Genomic DNA, 23,748 nt, shown 5'->3' on the forward strand with positions numbered 1-23,748 from the left:
CAAACTAACATATGGTTCCTGAAGAGAGGCAGCAACTTGTTCAACAGTCGTAGGGGAAACGGTCTGAATGACTGACTGATCTGCTCTTATAACATTAGCCAACTTAGGCCTTGCTAGTATAATATTACAAACAGCTGAGAGCTAGGGAAAACTACAGCCATTGTATTTCCTGATGACAAGCAGCTGTATTATATGGTTCAATGGTAACGGCATCCTCTTGAGTAAAATACTCCACAGATAAAATAGTCCTCCATTTTGAGGTCTGGATGGGGACTACTCAGGAGAATGTTGCCATTAGCGAAAATAAATTTGGCATGCTGCGGTTTGAAGAGTGGAATGTTAGTTCCCTTAATTGATTAGGCCCTTAGTAAGTTAAAGAACTTGAAAAAGATAAATGGATAGCTTGAGGTTATAGTGAGAATTAGAGAAGTGCAGTGGCAGAAGGTACAGGATTCCTCATCAAGTTCGTTCAGGTTTATCAGCACAAAAATCAACAAAAAGTTGAGAACCACCACAATAGTACAGATATACTAAATATGCCTACTGATTCTGGAGATGAAGAACAGACTGAAAGAATGTATGATGAAATAAAAGAAATGAAAGTTCTGGTTTGTATATTTGATAGGCTTATTTGTTAATCAGCACTACAATATACATATATAATCAGATTTAGAGTTAAATTTATCATATTTTCTTAAAAAAAATGTTTGCTATTCTGAGAGATTTCAGCAACATCATTCCTCAATGCATGCAAGCTGCAATAAAGCAAGAAGTCATCAGAGTTGGTATGAACCGAACAAAATCAGCAATTATTTCACATTTAATGTCCCATTTTCTTGTGGTTTTGATTCATTTTGAAATGGTAGTGCTTTATTAGACGATTAAGTTTGTTTCAATGTAGGGCACCCTTGGTTATTCTTGAACAAGATAAACCTTGCAAAGAAAAAAATAATAATCTGATTTTTATACTGCTTCAAATAACACTCTTATTAACCCAGAATTATTGGTCCATAATTTTTTTTAAAAAAGAAAAGAAACAGGCGAGCTTCTCCTTGAACAATAAATCAAGATAGTTTCACATACACAATGTCAAAATGAAAAGCAGTTACTATGAAATATAATTAATTGTATAAAGAGAAAATTTTTTTATTTCACGAGTAGGCTGGAACTTCAGTACATGCTCTTACGTATTGCTAAAACACACACACACACACACACACACACACACACACACACACACACACAACTTCTGCATACAGGAAAGAGCAATTAACTGGATCAACATCCGTAACTTTTGTTGACATTTGTATTTTATCATGCCATACATGTTTCATCTTAATTTTTTGCCAGGCATCATTAGTGGTAAGGTTTGTAGCTGTTACTCTACATGCGTGCTCACTTTGCTGGCTTTAAAGCTGGTGTTTTGCTTTGAGGTGTGGGGAGCAGATCACTCAAAACCCATTGGAGCCAAACACATATATCAGGCATAGTTAGGCTCTAGGAAAGGGAGCTTTTGATGTGAGATGCAACAAGATGGAGATCAAGGTTCAGGAAGGCAGCTTGATATTTGAAAGGACCAGTTGAATTTGAGTTGAGAAAGGTTTTTAGCTGAAACTGGATCACTTCTTTAAAATGAATCCAGACCACAAAGATATGAAAAATGGAACTTAACCTGCTTGGGGGAGAGGGGGGAGAGGGGGCAGTGAAAGGGGGGGGGGGAGTATTCAATTTTTGGAGAGTTTGATGAGTGATTCTACCATGTATGCCATGAAAAATTTGGCACAGGATGTGCTTATCATGGTTTCAAAATCATCCCAACTGATTGGTTTATAGGTCTGGCTGTCAATGGTGAAGAAGTATTGATAAACAACAAAGATCGTTAATATCACAGTAAATAGTTTTTTTGTGAGTGTGCTGAACAGCAGGGAGGCCATGTGTATGCAGGATGTTGCAGTAGAGTGAGATTGTATTCATGGTGGCGAGAAGGGTTTGAGGTGGCAGACAGGTGGGAATGGATTCCATCCACTAAGTACCATATATATACCTGAATCATCCATTTAACATTTTTCCAAATTTAAGAACAAAAAACTGAGGCAGATGGATTCATTGTAATAAGGTTGGTGCTGCTCCGCCTCTAACAATAGATACTATTATACTATAGTAGTGTTGTGGCCTCAGTATGTGACATGTCAGTAGCACGTTAGAAGTGGAGTGAAGCATCCGGACATCAAACAAGGTTCTGTAATTATGTATAAGGTAAGCAACAATATGGATGCATGGCGAGTAGTAAAATATGCAAACTCAAAAGCATTTACTTTAGGCAAAAAACTAGGCATCACCGATTAGAAAGCTAGCCAGGGCTGGATATCAAGATTGAAATCTATTAGGCTTCCGCGGCAGAAATATCATCGCTCAATGGCTTCCAGAAAATTACGAGGAAAAAGTAGTGAACTTTCATCGCTACATGATAAATCTGGGCTGTGAACATTCCACATAAGAGGGCTGACCACCAAAGCTTCTATGTTAGTTACCTATCTGAATATTTGATAAGAGTGGGATCATTATATCAGTAGGTTGGTAGTAATGCTCAATTTTGTAGACGCACTAAACAATGGATGCGATGTGAGAGGAGCAGTGTGCCACAATAAAATTCTGTGTTTGTTTAAACCATACAGCCACTAAAACTTAAGAGAAGCTGCAGCAAGCATATGGTGGATACCTGGTGCCTCATGTAACAGTATGTACACTGTTCAAGGACTTCAAAGAATGCTTACTTGTGTGTGTTAAGCAAGGTAGGCTTCGTGTTTTGGCTTCTGCTGTGACTGAAGTCATCAAAATAACTGCTGTAATTATCCATGAGGATCGGTGGGTAACATAACGTAACTTCAGTGAAGTTTTGAGAATTTCATATGGCAGTGTTTGTACCAGTAGGGAGCCACATCTGTTGACTCCTGGACAAAAGGCTGTGTTAATGGAGACAAACTGTGAGGTGCTGAATCTCTTTGCTGATGGAGGGGACGCATTTCTGGAATTGATTATCACCTATGATGAGTCATGGCTGCATCATTATGATCCTGAAGCAAAACGAGCCAGCACAGTATGGAACTCGCCAAGTTCTCCAACACCAAAACAGGTGACAATTGCTTGATCTGCATGGAAAGTGATGGTGATCGTATTTTTTGACTGTCATGGAAAGATTTACCAGCCTACACTTACCCCTCGCAGTACTGTTACAGCAGCATACTATATGTCAGTACTGGCTAAATCATGGAAGAAAATTGCAAGGAAACACCCAGCACTTCCTTGGACAGGGTGGTGACTTCATCATGCCAATGTGTGGCCTCAAGTTCCAAATCAAGTCATGTAATTTCTGGCTCAATTCAACATTACATGTGTACCACATTCACCTTATAGAGCCGATCTTGCATCATGTGAATTTTTTTTTATTTCCCAGCACTAAAGGCAAAGTTCGGGGCATCTGACTTGAGAACTCTGAAGCAGTGTTCAAGAAAAGTGATGTGATTCTCAGGGAACTGACAAAGAATGGCCACCACCATGCAGTCCAAGACTGGTAGACACACTAGAAGTGCATTCAAGTAGGTGGGAAGTACTTTGAAAAATATCATGTAAACATTGAAATGGAGTAATAAACATCTGTGAAAAAGTCAATCTTGGTCTTCATTGATTAGCTCTTGCATTATCGCAAATTGGTAACATGGATCAAACACTAGTCCTTTTTGAGATGCTGCTCAACACCACCCTGAACTGGAAAGGGGAATCCAGCATCACTGGTGGCAATGAACAGCAAAGGTATACAGGATGATGTATACAACTGCTGATTGATAAAAGCTACTACCTTAAGTGGTATTTAAAAAGAAAATATCAGTGACATATATTGATGAGAACGAATCTGAAAGGGTTGATGGACAATGACTTTGTGGTTGACTGGGTGACATCACCCTCGTGCATTACTGAAAATATGTAACATGCTGGTCCTGGACAGTTTCCGCAGACATACAGCTCAGGAAGTTGAGACAAGTTATGAGACGGAAAAGCTGACTTGCTCATTATCCCTTGAGTCCTAACACCCATCCTGCAAACACTAGATGCGTGTAGAAATTGGCCGTTAAAGAGATGCACTAAACAGTGGTATACACAATGAATGGCCGATGAAATTCCCAAGTTCACGTCGATTGGAGAAATCAGAAGGGCAGATTGGTGAGTGGGTGAGATGTGAATGGGACTCCATTCTGCTACCACTGGCGCAAAAATCCTTCAAAAAATGTGATACCACAAATTCACTGAATGGAACCAAAAACAACGCTGTATGGGACGGTAGCGATGATAGCAGTGATTCTTCTATGATTGTGATGAAAATGAAAGTGATGATGAACAGAATCATTACATTAGAAAAATTTAAAAAAATTAAAGCCAATATTCTTCTTTGTTTTACTTTCTCAAAATTAGGGTGTGCAGATTATTCAGTGGTGTGGATTTTTCATGTATATACGGTAATTGGTATCTTTTATATAAAATAGGAGCCTCTAGATAATAGGTCAGAGATGTTTTTCTACCAAAGTTAATTTCGTTTGAAATTCAAAACCTGGTTAGAATTCCTTATTTATTTTTGCTAGCAGGAAGAAGTGTGTGAATTAGGAGGGGAATGAGTACCATGCAGGCAGTTGTAATAACCTGTGAGGGCCCTAGGTCTTTCAATTATATTTTTTGCTGCACACACTGAATCAAAGGAATTGGATCATGAGGGTCAATTTTGCTTGTCCAAGTGTCTAAAAGTTATTTCAGTGACAGAGTGGCCTGATTTCAGGTAACAAATATCATAGGACATAGCTGGAGTAAAGTTTGAGGTTTCTGAGGTGTTTTTCATGAAGGACTGGGATACAATGCTGGGAATGAGGAATTTCTCAAAAGCCTACAAACAATTGTTTTTGGGAAGAAGACAAAGTTCTCTTTGACTTAGGGGGCAGAATTTAGTGCTTGTTCTGTAGTTTGTAAGTTGAAACTCCAAATAAATGAGAGCTGAAAATGGACTTTTTGGCTGAAACCAGTAATGATCTTAAAAATAAAATTGAAACTGCTGCTGAAATTTGGTTACAGTAGGTCAGTGTTTTTAAATGCTAGGTATCTATGAGGTTTGAGATGTGAAGTTAGGATAGTGAGATGCCTGCAAAAGACGAGAACTCTGGTTCAGCCCAGTTGTTAAGAAGGGAAGCCAAGCTGGGTTTGTTGGATGAGAACAGTTTTATGGATGGTGTTGGGGAAGAGGCTGACTGCTTTCGAGGTACTTGATCAACAAGATGAATAGGTAGTTTCCTTTGATGAAGCAAGGCATTTCACTCGAATTCATGGCTGGTTTCAAGAAGATTCAGAGGATGAAAGGTAAAACATTTTAAATAGAGATGGGAGGTGCTGAGAGTGTTGGTTGGCAGAGGTAAAGTACAGGTCATGGTTAATGTGGATAATGGACAGGTGCTTCTCAAACAGTATCAGGTGAAAAAGATGGGATTTCAAAATTACCCTCTGTGAACATTCAGATGCTCCAAGGCTCTCAAAGTAAAAGAAAGTTGCTTTTGGCTTGTTCTTGGGCACATCAAATTCATGATCAACCTATCCAGCAACAAATAAAATACATATTACAGTGGCAAAAGGAATTTCTTCAACCTGGTAAAGCAAATAAATTATTCTACTCACAATGTTCAGTTCTTGCAACAAATACTTACTGAACCTCTGAGTATCTACTGAATCCAACATCCACTGAACCTAATTACTGTATTCATCTTTTGGTCTGCTCTAAATTTTATATGCTCTCCACTTTGTATGTTTCTCCACAAATAGCAAAATTCACCCACTACTTGTAGTGTCTCCAATTCCCTCAGCATCAACTGATTTAATTCAACTACATTCCATAGCCATGTTCTGCTTTTGTTGATATTCATTTTATAACCTCCTTTTAAGCCACTGGCCATTCTGTTCAACTGCTCTTTCAAGTCCTTTGTTGTCTGTGACAGAATTACAATGTCATCAGCAAACTTCAAAGTTTTCTCTGTACTTTAATTCATATTGCAAATTTTTCTTGATTCAGGGAGTGTTGTCTACTACAAAGGCCTTGTTTTGACTTAGGGCTTTCAGTGATTTGTCAAATTCTTCTTTCAGTATCTTATCTTCCATTTAATCTTCACCTGCTTCCTCTTCCCTTTCTATAATGCTGCCTCCAGCTTCATTTTCCTTGTATATTTCCTCTATATTTTCCTTCCCCACTTCAACTTTCCCTTCTTTGCTTAGTACTGGTTTTGCTTTTGAAATCTTAATATTCATAGAGATGTCTTTTTAATTTTCCTGTAAGTAGTATCTATCTTTTGCCTAGTTATACATACTGTCTGAGACTTTGATCTGTCATCCAGCCGTTCCTGTGTATCCATTTTGCACTTACCGTCAATCTTATTTTTTCGACATCTGTATTCCCTTTTGCCTGCTTCATTTGCTCCTTTTTTTAAAGATATATATATGTTTTGTCACTTCATTATTTGAATTCAATATATCCTGCAATATTCAAAGATTTTTACTAGGACTTGTCTTTTTATTTATTTAATCGTCTGCTGCCTTCACTATTTCACCTCTCAATGCTACCTTTCTGTGATATTCCTTTCTCATGTTGGTTTTCCTAATGCCCTTTAATACTGTCAACAACCTCTGGTTCTTTCATCTTATCTAGGTCTAATCTCCTTACTTTCCTATCTTTTTTGGAATTTCTTCAGTTTTAATCTACAAGTTCATAACCAATAAATAGTGGCCATCCCCTGGAAATGTGTAATAGTTAACAATCTGGTTCCAAAATTGTCAGCTCACTATTACGTAGTCAATACGAATCTTCCAGTGTCTCCAGGTCTCTTATAGGTCAACCCTCTTTCATGATTTTTAAACCAAATGTCAGCCATGATTAAATTAAGCTCTGTGCAAAATTCTATGAGGTCGGCTCCCTCTTTCATTCATTTCTCTCAGTCCATATTGACCTACTATTTTTCATATTAGCAAATTCCAGTCTCTCATCACATTTAAATTTTCCTCTTCCTAAGCTGTCTGAATAATTTTGTTTGTCATATGTTCCTTCAACCTCTACCATCTGTGGAGCTAGTTAGCATATGAACGTTGATTGTTGTTGTGGGTATTGGCTTTGTGTCTATGTTGATTACGGTAACGCATTCATTATACTTTTCATAATAGTTTACAAGTATTCCTATTTTCTTATTCATTATTTGACCTACTCCTGTATTACGTCTGTTTGATTTTGTAATTATAAACCTGTGCACTTCTAACGAGAAGTCTTGTTCATCTTGCCACTGTACTTCACTAATTCCCAACATTTCTGTTTCCCGTTTCAAATATTCTGTCTTACCTACCAGATTAAAGGATCTAACATTCTACATTCTGATCTGCAGTATACCAGTTTTGTTTTTCCTTTATTATCTGAGAAATATTGATTTACTACATTTGCAAAAGTGTTGTTAAGACTTGTTTCATTATAATTAGAAACCGTCTGCAAACAATATTAAAATCAGTATCCTCATTGTTGCAATGCACCACATTGTGCAATGGTAAATATACAACCTCTCTCTAAAGTATAGACATTTGGCTGATATTCAACTTTTATAAAAGTTAAGTGGCTGTGATAGGGAATTTTCATCAGGAACAAGAAGCAAACATCAGAAAAAGCATGAGACATGGATGTGTGCTCTATCCCCTCTTATATTCAATGCTTAAATCCAAGAAGCTATGACCAAGTTTGCAAAACTACTGAGGTGGGTACCAAAAATTAATGGGCAGATGATAGACATGGAGCACAATGCAGATGATACTGCTGCTGTTGTCACGGAGATGGGAGAAGATGTACAGAAGGTCCTCACCACAAGGGAAAGGATTTTTGTTAATCAGTATGGCATGAGACTAAACAAGCAAAAGATCAAAGTGGTTGTATGGAGTACTGAAGAAGAATATGAGCTCCTAAGAATAAGAATTTCAAGAGAGGAACTAGCTGTGATCGAGAAATTTGTCTAATTGGGAAGCAGGATCATGAGGAATGACAAAGATCAAAGAGAAATGGTGAGCAGAACACAGCAGACTAGAATTGCATTTAATCTGAGAAGTAAATTGCTCACCAGCAGTAACATCAGTTTGGAAATAAGGAAACACATCATTCATTTGGAGTGTAGCCTTCAAAAAGAGGAAAGGTGGTTGGAAGCCCTTGAGATTTGGTCCTACAGAAGGATGATGATCAACTGGAGAGTGGGAGATTTACCAATGAAGAGGTGCTGAGAAGAGTATAGGACACAATATCAGACATTCTTTTAGGATGCATTTTAATATACAATAATGTCATTGAAACATTACGAGAAGGGACTACTGAGGGAGGATTGCTGGGTGACCAAGGATGCCATACACGATGTGGGATGAGCTACATATGTGGAAATGAAGAGGAAGGCAGACAGAAGAGGGATATGGTGCACTGCCGCAAACCAGCCTCAGTGTTGAACACTGAAGAAGAAGAAAACCTGTGTTAATAGTATAATCTACTTCCCTACGTTAAAATGAAAGATTTTTGCACTCATGTGGAAATGCTTTCACTTACGTGTTTAAAACCGTATTTTACAACAGACAAGGATACACAGCATTAATGCCAAATTACATATTGTATATAAGAAAATAATTTTTGAAAAGGGGTCTTTCCTTCTCATCTTGCCCACTAAGCCTTCCCTGACCCAGGGTTTTGGGCAACTTTTCTGACCTCTACCCCCCCTCCCCCCCACCCCGCTTTTTTTTATCTCACCAGTCCTTCTCCTTCATCCCTCTTTCTTCCCTTTCAGCCCTTCTTCCAGAAGAAGGAGCCACTGACTCCAAAAGTTTGCAAAGTTTAATACCTTTACGTGTATGTTCTGCTGCCACTGCTTGATGAGTAGATTTTTTTATCTAATCAATCACATTATATTTTCAAAAATGATATATTGTGTAATACAACTGAATTTAATCTTTAAGTAAGCATTTCTGATTGGAGATACAACAGATGGGACCAAATTTGGCTGCAGAATGTTATGCAAAATGAAAACAGAAGGTAAATTGAGTCATGGGACTTCCTATGACAAAAATGTTTAATATGATGATAATAACAAAGAAATACATTGTTTTTTTAAATATGATCATTATTTTGTGCAATATTCTTTTATTACACAAATGTGTACTTGAGAAGTTACTTACCAACTCAAAAACGTTATTTATGGTGAAAAAACTTTATCTTGCAAACATACTATACTACATTAGATTTAGGTTCTCACAGTTGTTCACGAGATTTTGAAGTATTTGGTGGTTTTGAGTTTATGTTGTAAGTTACATAATCTTTGAAGTGAATGAAGGTACTCTTAAAAACAGTTTGTGAGTACCCTTCCTTTTTAATTGCAGATGGCAGCATAAATTCCCAGCATGCTTTCAGTTACCATTCAAAGGCTTAGGGAAAAATTTGTGACACCTTGTATTTTGAAGTTAGTACTGACAACTTAACTTTAATATTAATTGTGGATTCTTCATAGTTTTTCCTGTACTTGAGACATGAAAAAATCTGTTTCAAATTAAGAATCTGACTGGACATGATAATTATGCAAGTTGTAACTCGTGTTTACAAAGTGAGGAATTTTAGGACTGTGTGCAAGTTAACACTAATCGAAAGAGAGAATATACACAGATTGAAGTTGGTTGTCAAATCCATTGAGTTATGTGCTTATACAAGACACTTACAGTTAATGGTAAACTGGAGCATAGCCAGGTAAGTGGCTTCGCTGTAGGACCTCATTAACACTACTATGAAATCATCTGAAAGAGTTGGAAAATATGTGAACATAATCACATAAATTGCTCATAAATTGGGAAAAATTAAGTTTGTTTCATCAACTTTCGGGTGTGCATCCAGGATATTATTAATTATTGTTCCGATATTTTGACTGAGAACCTTACAGCTATTCTCAAGGTGTCTCTCTTGCAAAATTTTTAAATCACTCTACGTAAGACTGTGAAGTAAGTGTGCACGCAGCTATTCTGTGGCACTGGAGGACAGGACTCATGAATTTTACAGATGCGAATAAGCTGCCCGATTATATCAAGAAAGTAAGCTCAGCTTTCTGATAATCAGTAAAGATCCTGTCAAATACACAACATGTCTCGAAGCAAAACAAACAGAACAGCCATTGAATAATATTAATTCTAGAGCTTTACAAGCATTACACCCAATTCACACTAACATAAGTGGGGCCATGGAAATGGCATCACTAGGCGGTTTGGAATATTTCATTGCTTTCATAGACGATTATTCCAGAAACTTGTACTCATCTTTTGTACATTATCGTGGGTTAGGATATTTTGAGGCTTAACAAGCCTAATGGAAAATGGAATTTAAAAAACAGATAAAAATCATTTCCTTAGACAAAAGTTAAGGATGACTGCAGCAAATCGTATGAGTACTCCTTACTCTCTTCAGCAGAATGTTCTTGCACAGTACATAAACAGAACATTGAATGATAAAGTTAGCTGTTTCCATCAATGTTGGTTTAACTAAACAGTTCTGGGTAAAAATAAGAGTAGAAGCTACCTTTTGCTGTCAACAGGTCAGCTGCCAAATTGTTCGATGGGTAATCATTCTGGTGGAACTGTTAGATATCGGGATGCAGATAATTTTATGCTCTCTCAGTTACTCATGAGATTACAGAGAATTTGTAGGTAACTATGTGTTGTGAAGTTTTATGAGTAGTGTAATGTTTAGAGTAAATGAAGTTATCATTTTTTTTCTCACTGTACTTAACAGAGAGAGTTTTAATTGTAAGTATCTGCTAACTTTACTTCGAAACATTATTACCCACAAACAATACAGTAAGTAAAAAAAATATGTTATAAAAACATAAAAAGTAAAACCACCACATATAAAAGCCTGCAAATTTTTGTGGCTTGTTGCCTCTCACTGAAGTTGTATGCTTGCGTTTGTAAGTGAATGAAAACTGAAAAATATCAGGTGAAGGGATTAGGAAAATTTCAACACAGTTAATTTACAAGGACAACATGCATTGTTAGTAACACAAGAGCACTTTTCATGCAACATGCACTGTCAATAATTTCCATAGAAGCCTTTGACAGACGCATGCTGAGTAACAATGCTGACTTCCTGCATTACATTTGTTGTCTTAATCCTTCTTCTTTGAATCAGCCTTTTCATCTTTGTTCCCACCTCGGCCAAGGATTCTGGCAAGCGAATCCCATATTCCACCAAGGAACAGCGCACAGAACAAATTTTCAAATGGTACAAATGGATCATGTATACCAAGCAGTACTGATGAAAGCTGAAAAAGAGTGGTAACAACAATTAGACATATTGGATACTTTCCATGAACTAAACACACCACAGAAAGACAGTTGCACAAACAAGCAACCAAAATAATTTATAACAAGATCTACTGTTGGAAAAAATCGAAGAACACTACTGGCGTGGTGGCTTAGGGGAGCTCTGATTTGTTACAAATTAGATGACATAAATTGGTGTTGATTGCTTTCTTGGTGATGTAAACATTAGCTAGTAGACATAATTGTGTTGGAGTGTCCATATCTACAAAATCAGGAGTGACAATCAGAGTTGAGAATCACTGGAACACTGTAACTTACTTTGAAATTGTCTTGTTTATTGATGTGTTGGATGGATTAAAGTCTGTATCATCTGCTAACCAACAGAGGTGGCAACCAATCCCCATTCATTATTGATCAATGTATTTAAATTGCTAATGATGTAATTACTTCCATCAGCCACAGTGCAAAGAATCCCCTCCGAGTGTGGAAATAGATTTGCACTTACATATCATATGACCATGATGATATGCATTTTGAAGTGAGTAAAACTTATCACCAACACTGAAGAAGTCAGCTTTTAGTGTTTTGAAGGTTATTTTAAAATGATTGCTTTACATATCTATTTCATTCAGTTAAGAGTAACTTACAGGTTACAAATCTTTCAGCGAGGCACGAAGTTCTAAATTTCATGTCTTCAACTGTCTGTCAGCTGTCAGTGGACATAATGACTGTAGCTGAATAGTGGAAATGCACAAATATTTTCTTTTGTAATGGCCATAAGAATACTAAAATATGTATTTTTATTTTCAGAGAATTGTTCTTGATTTTTTTAAATACGGTGCAAATGAAGGAAAAAAGCGTGATGAGAGAACTCTTTGTAAGATAGGAAATGATGTGCACATTGTTTTGAGACAAGTACGCATTGTTATTGGTATTTCAAGATCAAGCACTTCTATGAGGCACTGACTCTTAAACAAAGCAGTAACAAACCATGCATTCTTTTTCTCTCTCTTTCTTCAAGTAATCCAACTTGATAAAGATCACAGACTTATGAGCAAACTCAAGAAATAGTTGGGTGAGTTTTTTAAGCTCCTTCTGTGAACAAATTACAGTTTCTCAGATTCCAATGGATCTTATTCTAGCATCTGTTTTCTACACAAATAGATGTATGTGGTTATTCAACTTCAAATCAATCTGGATGGATTCAGATACATATTTGACAGTAGTGACTAATTATAGTGGCAGAAAAAAAGATGGCATAATCAGGTAGCCTGTTTTTCCACCAATGTACACATATTCCATTGTATTTGCTTCTGTTGCGGGACAGTAGCAAGTTTCTGCACCCATTATTGATCATTTTCCAGTCTGCCTGCATTCTACGACAATGATCTTATGATTGTTACTGTCCTCTACAGAACAGCATCAGCGTAATATGTGAGCTACCAATGTTATCTACGGCATCTTCTATACACTTTGTGAATTACAATGATTCTACCCAGTCACAGCTCATGCAAAATTTTATCAATGTGCCACAGTGTGCTGGCCTATAATAGCCTTTTGAAGTACAATAGTAGTAATCATAACTAAATTGAATATATCAATTATATGTATATGAATTGAACTGTTTGATTATAATATAGAAATATATTCAATCATTTAACAATGTAAGTGGGGGAGAGGATGGCAGCAGTGGGAATCAAACCTGAACTGACAAATTGTCTGTCAGTGCATTTAAATTGTCTGTCAGCGCATTTAACTATGCTATCACACCATTACATGAACTACTGTTCATAATGCAACTCTACACAGAAATGTTTAGAGGGTGTTTTACATTTTCCAATGGCCCACACAAGCAAAATAGTTTAGGAACTTGAAAGAGCCATTAACATGCTTCTATTCCCATAGTTTTATATTATCTGTAGTTTCTGTCAATATAATCAATGGCCTTTTGGAAATCAACAAACATCTTTTGAATTCAGTAATCTGTGGCAAATGATTGACTTCAGATTAAATAGTTGTTCAGAACATGATCTACACTTCCTAAAAACCACCATCATATTCACATAAACAACTCTCCAGTGTTATGTCTATTCTGTATAGTACAAGCTTGGAACATACGTTGTGTGCAACTAGTTGCAAAGAAATTCCTCTCAAGTTAACATCTTGTTTATTTCCTTTCTTACATACTGGATGTATCAAGACCACCCTCCACCCACCAAAGAATTTTTTTTCTGTTTTCCAGGTTTTCTCAAAGATTAATTTTAGCCCTTTTTTATTTTTGGTAGAGAAAATTTCAAAAAGTTTGTTGTAATCGAATCTCCTCCACTAGCGTTATGTATTTCTTTGATATTGGGGTAAATCTTCTTCTAGATTTTCATGAGTGTTTCAGAATTAGATCTTTGGATTGGTTCTAGCCAATTAAGAAGCTGATCAAAATATTTTGTAAGCATTTTGAAATTTTCTGTGTTGTATAACACAAATCGGTATGCTTCCCATGCCCTTCTCTAATCAGATTTAAATCCAACTTTTACCTCAAAGACCTATGGGAAAAGGGCTCCTTTAGCAGATCATCTACAGACAGCAATTCCAGATTAAATTTTTTTACCACTATCCAGCCCACAGCCTTTGGACTTTCAAGGGTAGTAAATTGTAACTTAATTGAATATCCAGAATGAGATTTTCACTCTGCAGCGGAGTGTGCGCTGATATGAAACTTCCTGGCAGATTAAAACTGTGTGCCCGACCGAGACTCGAACTCGGGACCTTTGCCTTTCGCGGGCAAGTGCTCTACCATCTGAGCTACCGAAGCACGACTCACGCCCGGTACTCACAGCTTGAATATGTTAATTTTCATGTATGAATTGAACTGTTTGAATACATTTAAATTTTATAATCACTAGTGAAACACTGTGAGAAATGGGGGGGGGGGGGGGGGGGGGAATTGTTAAAAACGAGAACTGGCGAGAACTGAACCTGGGGTTATCCCCCATAGTACACAAAACATGTCCGAATGCTGTTGCAGAGGCAACGGAAAAAGCATGCGAAGTTCAGAAGAACGCGAAATCCCGAAGATTGGCTAAAATTTACAGACGCGCGAAATTTGGCACCGACTTTAATGCGAGATGCCTTTAATAGGTTCCACAACGAAACATTGTCTCGAAATTTGGTAGAAAATCCAAAGAAATTCTGGTCGTATGTAAAGTACACAAGCGGCAAGACGCAGTCAATACCTTTTGCTGTGCAGTGCCGTTGGTAGTGTTACCAACGACTGTGCTGCTAAAGCTGAGTTATTGAACACAGTTTTCCGAAATTCCTTCACCAGGGAAGACTAATGGAATATTCCAGAATTTGAAACACGAACAGCTGCTAGCATGAGTTTCTTAGAAGTAGATACCTTAGGGGTTGCGAATCAACTCAAATCGCTTGATACGGGCAAGTCTTCCGGTCCAGATTGTATACCGATTAGGTTCCTTTCAGATTACGCTGATAGAATAGCTCCCTACTTAGCTATCATATACAACTGCTCACTCACCAATAGATCTGTACCCACAGATTGGAAAATTGCGCAGGTCGCACCAGTGTTTAAGAAGATTAGTAGGAGTAACCCATCGAACTACAGACCTATATCATTGACATCGGTTTGCAATAGGGTTTTGGAGCATATACTGTATTCAAACATTATGAATCACCTCGAAGGGAACGATCTATTGATACGTAATCAGCATGGTTTCAGAAAACATCGTTCTTGTGCAACGCAGCTAGCTCTTTATTCGCAGGAAGTAATGGCCGCTATCGACAGGGGATCTCGAGTTGATTCCGTATTTCTAGATCTCCGGAAAGCTTTTGACACCGTTCCTCACAAGTGACTTCTAATCAAGCTGCGGGCCTATGGGGTACTGTCTCAGTTGTGTGACTGGATTCATGATTTCCTGTCAGGAAGGTCACAGTTCATAGTAATAGACGGCAAATCATCGCGTAAAACAGAAGTGATATCAGGTGTTCCCCAGAGAAGCGTCCTGGGACCTCTGCTGTTCCTGATCTATATAAATGACCTGGGTGACAATCTGAGCAGTTCTCTTAGGTTGTTCGCAGATGATGCTGTAATTTACTGTCTAGTAAGGTCATCCAAAGACCAGTATCAGTTGAAATGCGATTTAGAAAAGATTGCTGTATGGTGTGGCAGGTGGCAGTTGACGCTAAATAACGAAATGTGTGAGGTGATCCAAATGAGTTCCAAAAGAAATCCGTGGGAATTCGATTACTCGATAAATAGTACAATTCTCAAGGCTGTCAATTCAACTAAGTACCTGGGCGTAAAAATTACGAACAACTTCAGTTGGAAAGACCACGTAGATAACATTGTGGGGAAGGTGAGCCAAAGGTTGCGTTTCATTGGCAGGACACTTAGAAGATGCAACAAGTCCACTAAAGAGACAGCTTACACTACACTCGTTCGTCCTCTGTTAGAATATTGCTGCGCGGTGTGGGATCCTTACCAGGTGGGATTGACGGAGGACATCGAAAGGGTGCAAAAAAGGGCAGCTCGTTTTGTATTATCACGTAATAGGGGAGAGAGTGTGGCAGATATGATACGCGAGTTGGGATGGAAGTCATTAAAGCAAAGACGTTTTTCGTCGCGGTGAGATCTATTTACGAAATTTCAGTCACCAACTTTCTCTTCCGAATGCGAAAATATTTTGTTGAGCCCAACCTACATAGGTAGGAATGATCATCAAAATAAAATAAGAGAAATCAGAACTCGAACAGAAAGGTTTAGGTGTTCGTTTTTCCCGCACGCTGTTCGGGAATGGAATGGTAGAGAGATAGTATGATTGTGGTTTGATGAACCCTCTGCCAAGCACTTAAATGTGAATTGCAGAGTAATCATGTACATGTAGATTGCCAGTCCATGTGCTAGACACCTTTGCCATGGTGCAGATTACAAAAAAACGGCTTCTCAAAAATCCCTCATATGCTAAGCTTGCACAATACACAGTCATGAAATTACTTTAACTCTTCACTATGGGTATCGTACTCTTAGCTTTAGATAAACCTAATTTCTGATGGTTGATTACATTACAATAGCCCACCAGGACTTACAAAAGTGTACCCTGGTGCACTTGTCAGTCCGATACAGAAATTGCATCAGTCTTGGCTTGTAAACAACCTTTTTTTTGTTTTTTTTCCCCTATCACAACTCTAATAAATTATTCATCCTTACATCACCCAATGACTCCCTCCTTTGTCTCACAACATAAATTACATAAACACATATATAAGCTCCAGCGCCTGGTAGAATCCCTATCAGAGTCTATACTGAATTTTTGGCTGAGTTAGTCCCTCTTCTACTATATTCTATTATAAATGGTCTGAACAAAAATCCCTACCCTGTTCTTGGAAAAAAGCACAGGTCATGCCCATTTTCAGGAAGCATAGCAGAAGTGATCCAATATCCTTGACATCAATTTGTTGTAGGATCTTAGAACATATACTGAGCTCAAACACAATGAGATACCTTGAAAACAATGACCTCTTCCATGCCAACCAGCATGAATTCTGAAAACATCGATTATGTGAAACCCAACTTGCACTTTTCTCACATGACATACTGAAAGCTTTGGATCAAGGCAACCAAGTAGATGCAGTATTTCTTTATTTCTGAAAAGCACTTGACTCAGTACCACACCTATGCTTGTTATCAAAAGGATGGTCAAGTGAAATTTGTGACAGGATTGAGGACAGGGAGGACACAGCATGTTATCTTGGATAGAGTGTCATCATCAGACATAGAAGAAACTTCAGTGTGTGACAAGCAAACATACTGGGACCATTGCTGTTCATGTTTTATGTTAATGACCTTGCAGACAATTTTAGTAGTAGCCTCAGACTTTTTGTAGATGATGCAGTTATCTATAATGAGGTACTGTCTGAAGGAAGCTGTATAGATATTCAGTCAGACCTTGATAAGGTTTCAAAGTGATGCAAAGACTGGCAGCTTGCTTTAAATGTTTAAAAAATGTAAAATAGGCACGCCACAAAATGGGAAAAAAAAAACATAGTAACCTATGGTCATAGTATCAGCAAGTCACTGTTGGAATCAACCAACTCATACAAATACCTAGGTGTAACACACTATAAGGATATGAAATTGAATGATCATATAGGTTCAGCCATGGGTAAAGTAGGTGATGGACTTTGCGTTACTGCTAGAATACTGGAGTAGTGCTATCAGCATACGATGGAGATTGCTTACAAATCACTTGTGTGACCATTTCTAAAATATTGCTTAAGTGTGTGGGACCTGTACCAAATAGGATTAACAGAGACATTGAATGTACACAGAGAAGGGCAGCATGAATGGACACAGGTTTATTTGATCCATGGTAGAGTGTCACATATATACTGAAGAAATTGAACTGGAAGACTTTTGAAGACAGATGTAGACTATCCAAGAAAGTTTACTAACAAAGTTCCAAGAGCTGGCTTTCAATGATAACTCTACATACTACAACCCTCTGTGTACTGCAACAATATTATGAAAAGGATAGTTGCTACTCACCATATAGCAGAGTCACAGAAAGACACCACACACACACACACACACACACACACACACACACACACACGGATCATGAGGATAAGATTAGAATAATTACAGTGTGCACAGAGGCATTCAAACAATTATTCTTCCTGTGATCTATATGTGAATGGAATGGGAAGAAACCCTAATAACTAGTACAATGGGATGTACTTAGCAGAGTATAGATATAGATGGAGGGGATATCATAGTCACTCCGAAAGGCAAGATTAAAAAGAAATCAGTCAGTGTTATATGTCAACAGATTCTCTTTTCAAGGCTCAAAATATCATCACATCCTATCACCAAAGAATTCAGAAACTGTCATGTGTCCAGTGAACAGTCTCTGTAAATGGGTACTGTGACAAATATTTTCCCACTGAGTTTCTCTCTTTTCCCACTCAAAATTGAGGGCATAGCTTATATCTGGGGTGGTGTGGTAATTTATAGAAACTTAAATCAGTGTCAAGATGTGGATTTTACACTCAATATTTCCAAGTAAAATATAATAGCAGAGAAAAAAAGGTGTAAAAGGTGAAAGTATAATCATTTTTTGTGAAAGATCAATGGCAGCTGATGGAATGCATAAAATTCAAACACAAGCAATTTAGTGCCCTTTTATTTCTGCTGTGCTGTTTGTCTAATTAGATTGTTATCAAAAACAAATATTATTTGTATTTCATTACTAACCTTAAAGTAAACAAAGAAGATTACAATTCCGAAGTAAACAAGTGCATGTGGAGCTGAAATTATGTCTGTCTTTTTGTCCAATACGAAGATGACTGATGCCACTATGCATGCTTTTGTTGGGCTGTAAAAAAGAAAAAGAAAACATGAAGGGATATATCAGTAACAGCTGAAAAATATTATGTTCAAGCAACCAATATATATTTGTGCTTGTTTGTGTGGAGAACTTTAGAACTACAGACAATATCATTGAAGATGTCTGCACAGAAATTCGAAGTTAGTTTTTCTTACTACTAGGTCAACAATTTACTGTTGAATATAGGAGAACTAACAGCACACATCAAATAAAAATAGCTTTTTCACTTTACTTCCATATCGTAGTGTTTGCTGAAAATGATACATGAAGGTAAAGCATAAAAATTAATATAATTTTATATTACATATTTATCATCAAAAAACTACTGCATGAAATTAGCATAATTTATTTAGAGAATGTACCACAAAGTTCATAAAAAACAAACAAATTTTTTTCATTTTTATTAACTAAATGTAAATAAGTATTTTGTTAACAGGTTTCAGAATATTACCAAAGCAGCAATAAATATTCACAAATTTCCAGATCACTAACAACTTTGTGGACTTGATCAATTCCGTTGCAAATAGGAAGTAGTGGCAGTAGCATACTTTCAGAATTTTACTGTTGAATTTTAAGAAGTTTTAAATTCGGAAAAATGAATTATTTAGAAAATTAACAGTTAATCGTAATGACAGAACTAATACTTACAAACTTGGTTGCATGAATTCCATAGCTGTTGGTGTCCATACTCCTCTAATGAGGCGTTCAAAGAGTTTTGTAAATCCTGCTCCATTTCCTATAAAATAATAAAAAAAGTGTCGCTAAACTGTCATATAGGAAACCATTTCCATTTATTCAGGTCAAAAATAAAGTGATTTTCAAAGAAAGTGTACAAAATGAAATTCACTAGTGTTCATGAAAATTATAGCATCAAAACAGACGGTATTCGACTGAAACAAACATATATTTCCTCTAACTTTGACAACTGAATTTAGTGTGAAGTTCTACATTGAAATTTCAGCCTATAAGCACTGAAGTGTGGAATTAAACAGGACCTGAATATGGTCATGCTAAAACTTCCTTCCTTCAGTTTGTACATGGGTGCACAAAGATTCAACAGTAGTTGCACAAGGACCATGACTAACAAGTTGCTGACCAACCATAGTCCACACAATTTCATGGGTAACGTGCCAATGTGCAGTATCAAGAGTGGACTAATACATTGTCTTTTAATGAAGGTTGCAAACTTTACACCACCTGTTGCGTGCAAAGTCCTGTTGAAATTTGTGGTGTGGAGTTGCCTGCAGGGCAGGCAGTATTTGGGGTCTAAAATAGCCTCAGTATAGTGTCTGTTGTCCAGACCATCCTCAATAAATAACAGTCAATATTATATGTTGAACCCAACATAGCATCATACCACTAAGCATGGCATTTTTCCACATGTTACTGAACAACGCTGCCATCACTCCAGGACAAATTGGAGGGAGCGCTATCAAGAAACACTAGATCTTGCAGTTCAAGATGTCAGGGACGACATTTACATACCCTTGCAGTCTGAGGATTGGGTGGTTTTTGGACAATGGAAGTCAACACTAATGCAGGCCACAGAAGACAGTATCAAACAGCTGACACAAAAGCTGATACTCATTTCAGTGCTCTAAATGTTGAGACAACACTATGAATTAAACTTTACAGTCTACTGAAGCCATGCCGACAAGATGGGAGTCATCCTGTGCTGTGATCATGGAACATGCTACAGTACTTGCTCATCACTGCATATAACCTTATTTTATTCACTAATTTCTCACGCATGTTGTTATTACAATAACATGTCTTAAAGGTGCTGAAATGTTATGACAAATCCATTTCTTTGAAACAAATCATTATACACATTCAAACCTTTCAACCTCCGAGATTTATACAGTTTACACTTGTTTTATTGTTTTCATTCAACCGATTGCTCTCCAGTGCCTGCAGTCAGCACTAGGTGTAACACTGACGCCTCCTGAAGGAGATGGTCGGTTTGTGCTTACACTTCTCTGCGGTCAAAATGACTTAGTGTTTTACATATCATAAAAGTCGTGATTCACCGATAACTGCAATTTTCACAGATGCTGGTGTAATATAGACTTGATATCTGATGTGATAAATGCCAAGGTGGAACACGATTCAGAGTCCATATCAAATTGTAGGTCCCATTACAACTAGCTGGGCAAGTTAACCAACTTCTGCTTTGAAGACAACTTTCCTTCATTATAAAAACTGAAACTGAGTTCAATTAAAACTGGGTAACTTCAATAAAAAGTTAATATGATTAAAGTATTTGTGTGACCATCTTATCTCAAAGCATCAGAAGAGGTAAAAAAAAACACATTAGTTATTCCAACAACATTACTGTGTATAATGAACGCAGAAGTTGGCATAAAAATGGAAGCAACTCAAAATGTCGTTTAAGAAGCTCCAGGCCATACTATTTGAGAAAAATTGAGTAGTTCTACAGCTACTTCCATGCTGCCCACATAAAACAAATAACTGTATTAATAAGTAAAAGTCAAGTCGATGGCTGTTTGCCTGGGGGGGTTCAGCCACCTAGCCGGAAAGGATTTTCTTCTGCCACACAATTGGCCCCTTTCCATGTGGATATGAGATAGTTGTGTCTTTTATGTTATGAGTGTAATGGAACTATGTATAGTGTGGTGTTATGTTTCTGTTGGATGATGATGATGATGATGATGATGATCAAACCTGCTGCCGGCATATAGCATACCCTTCTCAAATATCACCACTAAGACTATCAGGCTTAATGTTCCCATAATATTAAATTATACTATGACATGAACGGAAGGAGACTAGTGATTGTTTTCTTCTCACAATTCATTTAAAATCTTCTCACATTCATGAACACACATACTACTAGTATTAATTTTCTCTCTCTCAGAAGAACAGTGAGATCTTTAGTGTATTAACTTCCTATGTTACATTGTTGTACTCACCTTTCAATGTCCCAATAAGGATCATTATAATATATGCATTTGGGTACAGTTTGGCAGCATGTGTGACCCCATCATGTACTTTTTTACACCTGGAATGAAATATATTTTGTTATTTACCAAAATTTCTTTGTCTCGGACAAGTGACTAAGTAAAGTAAATAAAATATTTGTTGATGGTTAGTGAAATTACAAATAACATCCCAGATTAAGCATGATTATTTTCAGTATAGCAAAGTCACAACTCTGAAAGCAGATACCAGTGAAGAGACTACATGGATCACATTAATCTACTTGATAACATAGATCTACAGACAGATTAATGAAGACAACATAAATGTGTGTGTGTTGTTATGTTGGAGTAATGTTGCTTAAAAGACCAAGCAGTTGTAAGCATCCCACTTACATCATGAATGGACACCATTTAGTTCCAGTATGATGGATGTTGAGAAATTATGGATAAAGTTTGAACGCATTGTAAATTGCACGCTGAAGACATATGTGCCAAGTAAGTGGGTTAAGGATGGGGATGGGGATGATGCTGATGATGTAGAAGCACACCTCTGAATTGCTTCGATGTCTTTTTCTAATCTGACTTGGTGGGAATCCCACACATTCAAGCAGCACTCACGAATGGGTCACACTATTGTTCTATATGTGGTCTACTTTATAGATGAGATCGACTTCCTTAAACTACTACCAATAAATCAAAGTCAACCATTCACCAATTTTACTACTGTCCTTACATGCTCGTTCCATTTTGTATCACTTTACAAAGTTATACCTGGATATTTAATCAACGTCACCATCGAACAGCACACTAATGATCCTGTATTTGAACATTATGGGATTGTTTCTTCTACTCTTCTGCATTTACTTACTTTTTTATACATTTAGAGCAAGCTTCCATTCATCATACCAACTAGAAACTCTGTCTAAATCATCTTGTGTCCTACAGTCACTCAACTACTACACTTTCCCATATAACTCAGAGCCATCAGCATACAGCCACAGATTGTTGCCCATAGAGAACTAGAAGAGTACTTTTATGCTTCTCTGGGGTTCCTGTGAGGCCTTTCTCTGTGATTAACACTAGCTGTTGAGGACAACATACTGGGTTCTATTACTTCAGAAGTCTTCAAGCCACTCACATATCTGGGAAACTAATCAATATGCCCAGACCTTTACTAACAGTCTCCATTGTGACACCAGATAAAATGCATTCCAAAAATATAATTATATGGAATATACCTGTTGCCCTTATTCTGTGGTTTGCAAGATTCATGTCAGAAAAGGGCACACTGAGTTTCACAAGAGCAATGCTTTCTAAATCCATGCTGATTTCTGGACAGAAGTTCTTCTGCCTCAAAGAAATTTCTTATTTTCAAACTCAGAATATTTTCAAGAATTCTGTTGCAAACTCATGTTACGGATATTGATTAGAAATTTTGCAGGTCTGTTTTTCACCCTTCTCATGAGCAAGAGTCACCTCCACTTTTTAATAATTGCTTGCAGCCTTGAGCTATGTGTGTGATTCATGATAATTGGAAGCCAAGTCAAGGGGCCAGTGCTGTAGAGTTCTCTTTGTAAAACCGAATTGGGATTCTGTCCAGAGCTGGCGACTTATTTGTCTTCAATTCTTTCAGGTGCTTCTCTACACCAGGGATGCCCATGACTATGTGCTCCATATGGGAGTATGCTTGTAGGATCCTTCTATGTGAATGGTTCCTTAAACACAAACTTTAAAAGTTCAGCTTTACTTTTGTTGTCTTCAGTTGCCACAACAGACTAGTTGATGATTCACTGAATAGCAGCCTTCTACATGCTTAGTGATTTTACATAGGACCAGAATTGTCTCAGATTCTCAACAGGATTTTTCACTAAAGTTGTTCTACACTTCGTAAATTGATCTTTTTACAGACATATAATCTTCTACAACATTTACCTCTTTGCATTTGCATATTATTTTTTAAACCGTGTCCAACAGTCTCTGGTTCCTCAGCATTTTCTGAACTTGGTTATTAAATTGTG

General features: G+C 37.2%; 1 protein-coding gene across 1 annotated transcript in view; it reads right to left on the minus strand.

The window, feature by feature from the left end:
• Positions 1-23,748, minus strand: part of LOC126481046 (trimeric intracellular cation channel type 1B.1) — a 54,011-nt gene that overhangs the window by 12,834 nt on the left and 17,429 nt on the right. The window contains exons 4-7 of the mRNA XM_050104528.1: positions 21,722-21,810; positions 19,437-19,524; positions 18,656-18,776; positions 11,222-11,387 (exon numbers count right to left, since the gene is read on the minus strand). Of these exons, the coding sequence (XP_049960485.1) occupies positions 11,232-11,387; positions 18,656-18,776; positions 19,437-19,524; positions 21,722-21,810 (454 nt within the window). The 3' untranslated portion in view covers positions 11,222-11,231. The remainder of the gene's footprint in view (positions 1-11,221; positions 11,388-18,655; positions 18,777-19,436; positions 19,525-21,721; positions 21,811-23,748) is intronic.

The sequence above is a fragment of the Schistocerca serialis genome, chromosome 5 (assembly GCF_023864345.2).
Source record: "Schistocerca serialis cubense isolate TAMUIC-IGC-003099 chromosome 5, iqSchSeri2.2, whole genome shotgun sequence".
Taxonomy (NCBI): Eukaryota; Metazoa; Arthropoda; class Insecta; order Orthoptera; family Acrididae; genus Schistocerca; species Schistocerca serialis.